This window comes from Plasmodium reichenowi, chromosome 13 (genome assembly GCF_001601855.1).
Source record: "Plasmodium reichenowi strain SY57 chromosome 13, whole genome shotgun sequence".
NCBI classification, from domain to species: domain Eukaryota; phylum Apicomplexa; class Aconoidasida; order Haemosporida; family Plasmodiidae; genus Plasmodium; species Plasmodium reichenowi.
This window is the reverse complement of record NC_033658.1, coordinates 1,361,475-1,368,175: the sequence shown is the minus strand read 5'-3', so window position 1 is coordinate 1,368,175 and position 6,701 is coordinate 1,361,475. Positions and strand designations below refer to the sequence as shown.

At 16.8% G+C, this 6,701-nt stretch overlaps 4 protein-coding genes and 1 non-coding gene across 5 annotated transcripts in view; 2 read left to right on the top strand and 3 right to left on the bottom strand.

Moving 5' to 3' along the window:
- Window positions 1-244: 244 nt before the first annotated feature.
- PRSY57_1335600 (hypothetical protein) lies at window positions 245-965 on the bottom strand (the record flags this gene model as incomplete). The annotated part of the gene is made up of 4 exons (XM_012909286.1): window positions 245-282; window positions 491-649; window positions 761-826; window positions 953-965. The coding sequence occupies 4 exons, from the start codon at window positions 963-965 to the stop codon at window positions 245-247; spliced, it is 276 nt and encodes a 91-aa protein (XP_012764740.1).
- Window positions 966-1,876: 911 nt separating this feature from the next.
- Window positions 1,877-3,953, top strand: PRSY57_1335400 (RanBPM and CLTH-like protein, putative; the record flags this gene model as incomplete). Its single annotated transcript, XM_012909285.2, has 9 exons — window positions 1,877-1,923; window positions 2,098-2,231; window positions 2,504-2,610; window positions 2,771-2,839; window positions 2,930-2,992; window positions 3,177-3,236; window positions 3,327-3,426; window positions 3,550-3,611; window positions 3,747-3,953. The coding sequence occupies 9 exons, from the start codon at window positions 1,877-1,879 to the stop codon at window positions 3,951-3,953; spliced, it is 849 nt and encodes a 282-aa protein (XP_012764739.1).
- On the top strand, window positions 2,303-2,400 carry PRSY57_1335500. The gene has a single exon (XR_002204084.1). It is a non-coding gene; the product is annotated as a small nucleolar RNA snoR19 (small nucleolar RNA).
- A 582-nt stretch (window positions 3,954-4,535) lies between the features above and the next one.
- PRSY57_1335300 (putative membrane protein) lies at window positions 4,536-5,510 on the bottom strand (the record flags this gene model as incomplete). Its single annotated transcript, XM_012909284.2, has 1 exon — window positions 4,536-5,510. One exon carries the CDS (start codon window positions 5,508-5,510, stop codon window positions 4,536-4,538), a length of 975 nt encoding a protein of 324 aa, XP_012764738.2.
- Window positions 5,511-6,199: 689 nt separating this feature from the next.
- Window positions 6,200-6,701, bottom strand: part of PRSY57_1335200 (hypothetical protein) — a gene marked incomplete at both ends in the record, with an annotated part of 1,442 nt that continues 940 nt past the window's right edge. The window contains 3 exons of the mRNA XM_020115189.1: window positions 6,200-6,238; window positions 6,350-6,464; window positions 6,602-6,649. Of these exons, the coding sequence (XP_019970112.1) occupies window positions 6,200-6,238; window positions 6,350-6,464; window positions 6,602-6,649 (202 nt within the window). The remainder of the gene's footprint in view (window positions 6,239-6,349; window positions 6,465-6,601; window positions 6,650-6,701) is intronic.

Sequence of the window (6,701 nt, the reverse complement as noted above, 5' to 3'; positions counted from 1 at the left end):
TTTTTTTTTTTTTTTTTTTTTTTTTTTTTTTTTTTTTTTTATAAATAAAAAATCAATACGTATATAAATATTTATGTAGTCCAATATAACTTTTATTTTATTTTTTCTTTGTGTTAATGTTATATAATTCAAAAATTTTTATATATAACGAAAAAGAGATTACCATAAAAAATATAACCAATTTAATAAAATATTCTTTCTTGAGGTAAATATATTAATATAATTTTTATAAATTTTTTTAAATCTATGCAGTTTTTTTTATCTGTTGTCTATATTTCCTTCCTAGGTAAAATATAAAAAAGAAAAAAAAAATGTTGAAAAGAAAATTTTTCTTATATATGACTAATAAGTTAAAGCTATAATTACATATATATATATATAGAGAGAGAGAGAGACAGTATTTATTCATTTTCTTTTTTTTTTTTTTTTTTTTCTTCTGTCTCCTTTTAATTTTATTAATAAGGTATTATTATTTTCTTTTTTCATTTACCTGCTGTGTACATAGTAATGAATTGAGATTTATATCTAGGATTTCTAGGAGCTTGCTTATAAAAAATATATTTTTCTAAATATTTTGGTATCCCTCTAGATCTGGGTGATGGGTTTGATAAAACTTGTTTATGTCTTGGGTTGGCATTACAATCAACACCTAATCAAATATTAAAAATTAACATATTATCTATCAATATATATATATATATTAATATACCCTTATATTCAGAATTTTTTTTGATTTAATATAGGTCCTTTATAATTGTACCTAGCAATGGAACATGCCATTTATGTATTACATATCTACACGAATTACACAATAAGCTTAACACCCCTGCAAATGTTCAGATAAACAATATCACTATAATGAATAAGGTAAGAATGTGAAATAATTATGAATATATGTATATATATATATATATATATATATAGGTTCCATATAACATATATATGTTTATACCTCGATGCCACATTTTACATGATTTAATTATTTCTTTTTAAATGTTAATGTTTTCATTAAAAAAATAAATAGCATTTATGGAAAGTAGATACTTTGATATTGGTTTTTGTTACTTTTTATTTATCATATTAATTTAATTTTTTTTTTCTTTTTTTAAAACATTACAAAATTGTTATGTAGTTTATATATAATACGTTCTTATGAAATATTAAGAATTCATTTGTTTTATTCCTTTATATTTTATTATATAAATTCTTATTTTTTTTATTCTACTATTATTTTTGTTTTTGTATATATATTTTTTTTTATTTACATGTAATATTAAGTATATAAAATATTTGAAATATATACCATATTTTTTTGATAAAATATATATTTGTGTTTTATTTCGACTTTATATAATATTTTTAATTAATTTTATGATTTACTTTAATATATTTTCAAATGAAGATATGGTAAGAATTAAGCTCATTTTTTTTTTTTTTTTTTTTTTAATGTAAAATTTTCAGTATATAATATATTTATAATTTTTTATAAATTTGTGTGTAATTATTTTTGCTTATTTTTATTAATCGTCTTGTAATTATTATAAATACTTATATATATTATTAAATCAAATGTGTTAATATATATTTATATGAACAAATAAATATAAATATATTTTATATTATTTTTCAGAAAGTTTTTTTAAATTATTTATTTGATTTTTTTTTGTATTTTTTTCTTTTTTTCTCTACCTCAAAATATTTGCTAATAAAAAAGACTTATTTAAGAAAGTTTTTGGGTTGTTTATACATATATAGTCAAAAAAATTATTATTTCTGTATAATATATTATATATATATATATATATTTATATATATTTATATTTATGTGTGTGTTTTATATTATTCCTTATTTAAAATTTTTTTTTTCATTGAACAAATGATTGAGGATAATATAGATGAGAACTGTCAAATATATTTGAACCCGTATGACATTATGAAATTATATAACCAAAACTTCATATACATTTTATGTGGTGAATATGTAAATATATATATATATATATATATGCATATGTTTACATATTTTTGTATTTATATTTTATCAATATGCTGATATGTTCTTATTTTTTTTATTTCTTTTCTATTTTTTTGTTTAAGGAAAAATTGGTTAAAAGAGTTTGAAAATACAAAAATAAACGAAAATGATATTAACGAAGTTTTAATGAACTACTTTTGTGTTCATAGAATGTATGATGTGGCTAAGGAATTTCAAAAGGAATCCAATGTTAAACGTATATATAATTATTTAATAATAAAATAAAATATTATAATATATTAATAGAAATTATATAATATATATAAAATAAAATGATGATATAATATATGGGCGCACATTTAAATTTCATACTACTAAATGTAGAATGATGAAAATTATAGGATGTCATCCTTGATCTGATTATTTTTTATATTATTATATTATATTCATTATATATTATCATAAAATTATGGCACATATATATATATATATATATATATTAATATTAATGTTATTTTATTTTGGTAGCTGATATGCCTATTAATACCGTAAAAATTCGTTACCTTATTCAAAACGAAATTATGAACAACAAAATAGAAGAAGCCATAGAACATATCAACAATCTAGACAAAGGAGTAAGTACATAGATATACTTTATATATTTAAATTTTTTTTTTTTTTTTTTTTTTTTACATATCTGAATATCATGTTATATATTTGATTCATAAAAAATACATACCCATATATACATATATATATTTATATGTTATTATTTTATTCTTCCTTTATAATTAGATTTTAAAAAAACATAAGGATTTAGTTTTTTTCCTTAAGAAACAACAGTTATTAAAATTGATTCTAAATGTAAGCAGATATAAGATAAAGGAAAACATAAAAATATACATATATTTATAAATGTACCCTTTTTTTTTTTTTTATTTTATTTATTTGTAGAATAATATTAACGAAGCAATAATATATTCACAACAAGAATTAGCTTCTTATGTAAAAGAAAAGGTAATTTTGTCTATAGAATATAATTATATAACATAACCTTATAAAATTTTAAAATAATATTGCTTTCCTAATAAAATTGTTTAATAACATATCATAGATAATTATTTCTTTTTTAATTAGTATGGATGTTATATTGAAATAATAGTTATTTAAATATTTCTTATTTTATTTTATTTTTTTGTAGCCCTCTCTAATTAACGAAATAGATGATGTCATGATGTTAATGGCTTACCAAGATTTTAATGTATTCTTAAAAATTGAAATAATATTAACAAATGAATATACGTTTTAATATATATATATATATATATATATATTCCCTATTATGTTATAGAATGAAGAAGCTAAGAACCTCATACAAAAAATCGAAAAGAAAAAAAATACTTTAAAAAGAATAGATGATATTATATTAAATTATTATAATGTTGATAGTGGTATGTTAATTAAAAAGAATATAACCTTGTTGTTGTATATATTAACGGAAAAGTTAAATATATATATTTTAATATAAATAAATAATTATTTATTTTTTTGTATTTATGTTTTTATATCTTTAGAGAGTACATTAGAATATATGGTTAAAAATGTTTTTTTTACCCAGAATGTCTTAAGCTCAAAGGTAAAATATATATTATACATTTATATATATAAATATAATATTTTATATTATATTATATTATATTATATTATTATATATATATATATATATATATATATATATATATATATATTTTTTTTAATCTTATTGTATCAGTATCCATGTAGCGTACCTAAAATAAAAAACTTAAAATCCGGTTATATTGAATATTATGAAAAATATAAAAAGAAAAAAAGAAAGAGTTCAAGTAAAAAATATAGAAGTAAGGATAAAGACAAGGTAGATAAGCATGATGAGAAAAATGTAGATAATATTGTTAAAGATTTTGATGTAACCAATGATGAAGAATATCGTTCTGTTTAATTTGATTGGCAATATTTATATTTTTTCTTTTTTTTGTAAATATGTATTTTTATAAAAATCACCATTTCTTTTGTATTATTATCATTTTTATACTATATAATTCCTCCTTATAATACATTATATAGTTATTATATTAAATCCTTTTTTTTTTTTTTTTTTTATGTAATCTATATAAATATATATATATATATATATATATATATATATTAGCCTTGATAATATGTGCAAACAACAACAAGAAAAATAAAAAAAATAAAAAAAATAAAAATGTATAAATTTTTTTTTTATTTTCCTTATGATGTATAATAATCCCTTATATATATATATATATAAACACCCTTTTAATATATAATATTATAAACCAATTTTATTTTATTTTATTTTATTTTATTTTTTTTTTTATTTTTATATGAATTATATTTTTGATATATTTGTAATTTTATTCAGTTTGCACTTTTATAAAAAAAGAAAAAAACAAATTAAAAAGATTTTAGTTTAAGTTGTTTTATTTATTTTTTTTTTTTTTCTTGTCCATAATGAACATTATATATATATATGTATAAATGTATGTATAAAAGTTTATCAAAAATTATAATTTATGAAGTTGTATATATAATAAAATAAGGTAAGAGTTAATATAGTAGATGTAAATGAGAAGAAACCGTAAAATATTATAAGAAAGAAGAAAATTTCATCGAAACTAAAATATGAAAATACAAAGGAAATATTTTTATAAAGCGTTTTATATTTTAAGTATATTCTTTTACTTAATGTAAAATTTAAATAGATATGTAACCAATAAAATAAAGTATTGTATATATTAAAGCAATAAATTAAATTGATATATGCATTGATATAAAGAATAATTTTTTTCAATTTCTTATTTCTTGCTTTAAGAAAATATATATATAATAAAAGAGATGTAATAATAACAATCGTAAAAGTGTTTAATACTATATTATATATATTATTTAATTGAAGGTCAATTACATAATGAAAAAAGTAGAATATATAATATAATACAAAAAAGAAATTTAAAACAAATTTTGTTCTGTCTTTTTTATTTAACATTTTCTTTACTTTTTGATCATCATATTTTAATTTTTTCTTTTTTGTTGGAACATAATTATTTTCATTTATTCCTTGATTTTTATTTACAAATGTATTATGATGTACATGTACATTTTCACTATCACTATATATTTTTTTATTAATTTCTATACTTAGTTTTTTTCTTATTTTATATTCATTAAATGAGAGATCCCTTAAATTATCTTTTTTTTTCCTTCCTTTTTTATTTTTTCTAATAGCATCAACATAATCATATGATATATCAGTATATATATTTTGAGAAATATCACTAATGTCCCCGTTTTCTTTTTTCATTTTCTTATTCATTTTTTTATCTTTTTTATTATTATCCTTCTCTTTTTTCATCTCCATTTTATTTTTTTTATCTACTTTATTAAATTCCTCTTTTTCATTCTTTCTTCTATACAGATTATTGTTTCTATATTTTTCATAAACCTTATCATAATCTCCATATAATTTATCCATTTAAAAGGGGGACTAATTACGACTCACACAAATATATAAATATATATAATATATATATATATATATATATATATATATATATTTATTTATCTTTATTTAGTTTAATTTATTTATGTGCTTCTTATTTTAACGTCGTTTATGTTATACATATATACATATATCTATATATCTATATCTATATATATATATATATATTTGTCATTTATTATCTTTTTTAAGCTTATTATTTTTTATTCATAATATTTTCTTGTGGTAAAATTACTACAATATGGTTCACTATAAATATTTTTGTAAAAGAAGAATAGATTAAGACTTGAATAACAAAAAATAAAGTTTTTATATTAAAGAATATAAGAAAAAAAATTAAAAATATATATATCTATAGAATATATATTAGTATATTATATATATATAAATATATATTAATGTGTGTAAAAATACACAAATACATACACATAATAATATATACAATATTCTAGGTCCTTTTTTTAGATTTTATACCATACAAAATTTTCACATATATAAATATATGCACAATGCATTGGATAAATTAAAAATCATATAAAGGTTGAAAAATATAACAAATAATAAATGTACATTAAAATAAAAAAAAAAATTGTTTTTTTTTTTTTTTTTTCATGAATTAAAAGGGTTAGAAAATTATTTCTCCTTTTGTCTTTTTTTATTTTTCATTTTTTGTCATCGCTTATTTGTGGTACACAAACTCCCTAAACGAAAAAAAAAAAATAAAATAATACAAAAGGAATATTTTATATAAAAAAAAAATATATTATATAATAAAATCTATATATATATATATATATATATATTTTATTTACTCCTGCTTTTGATTTCCACAAAATTTTCGGAAATTCATGTGCATCAAAATAAGGTTTTGAATTTTCATAAGCTTGCTCAATATTAATATCTTCATCATCTGATGTGTTTTCGTATCTGTTAAATATAATGCATATATATATTTTTTTTATACACAAAATAAAATATTTCTTTTTTCTCTTGTTTAATGAAATATTTATATATTTTTTTATTTTCTCTATAATACGCATTATATTTTTTCCATTTATAATTACCTATCATGTTTCCATCTATCATTTAAATCATTATGTTCATCGTTTTTTCTATAGTAACAAAAAAAAAAAAAAAAAAAAAAAAAAAAAAAAAAAAAAAAAA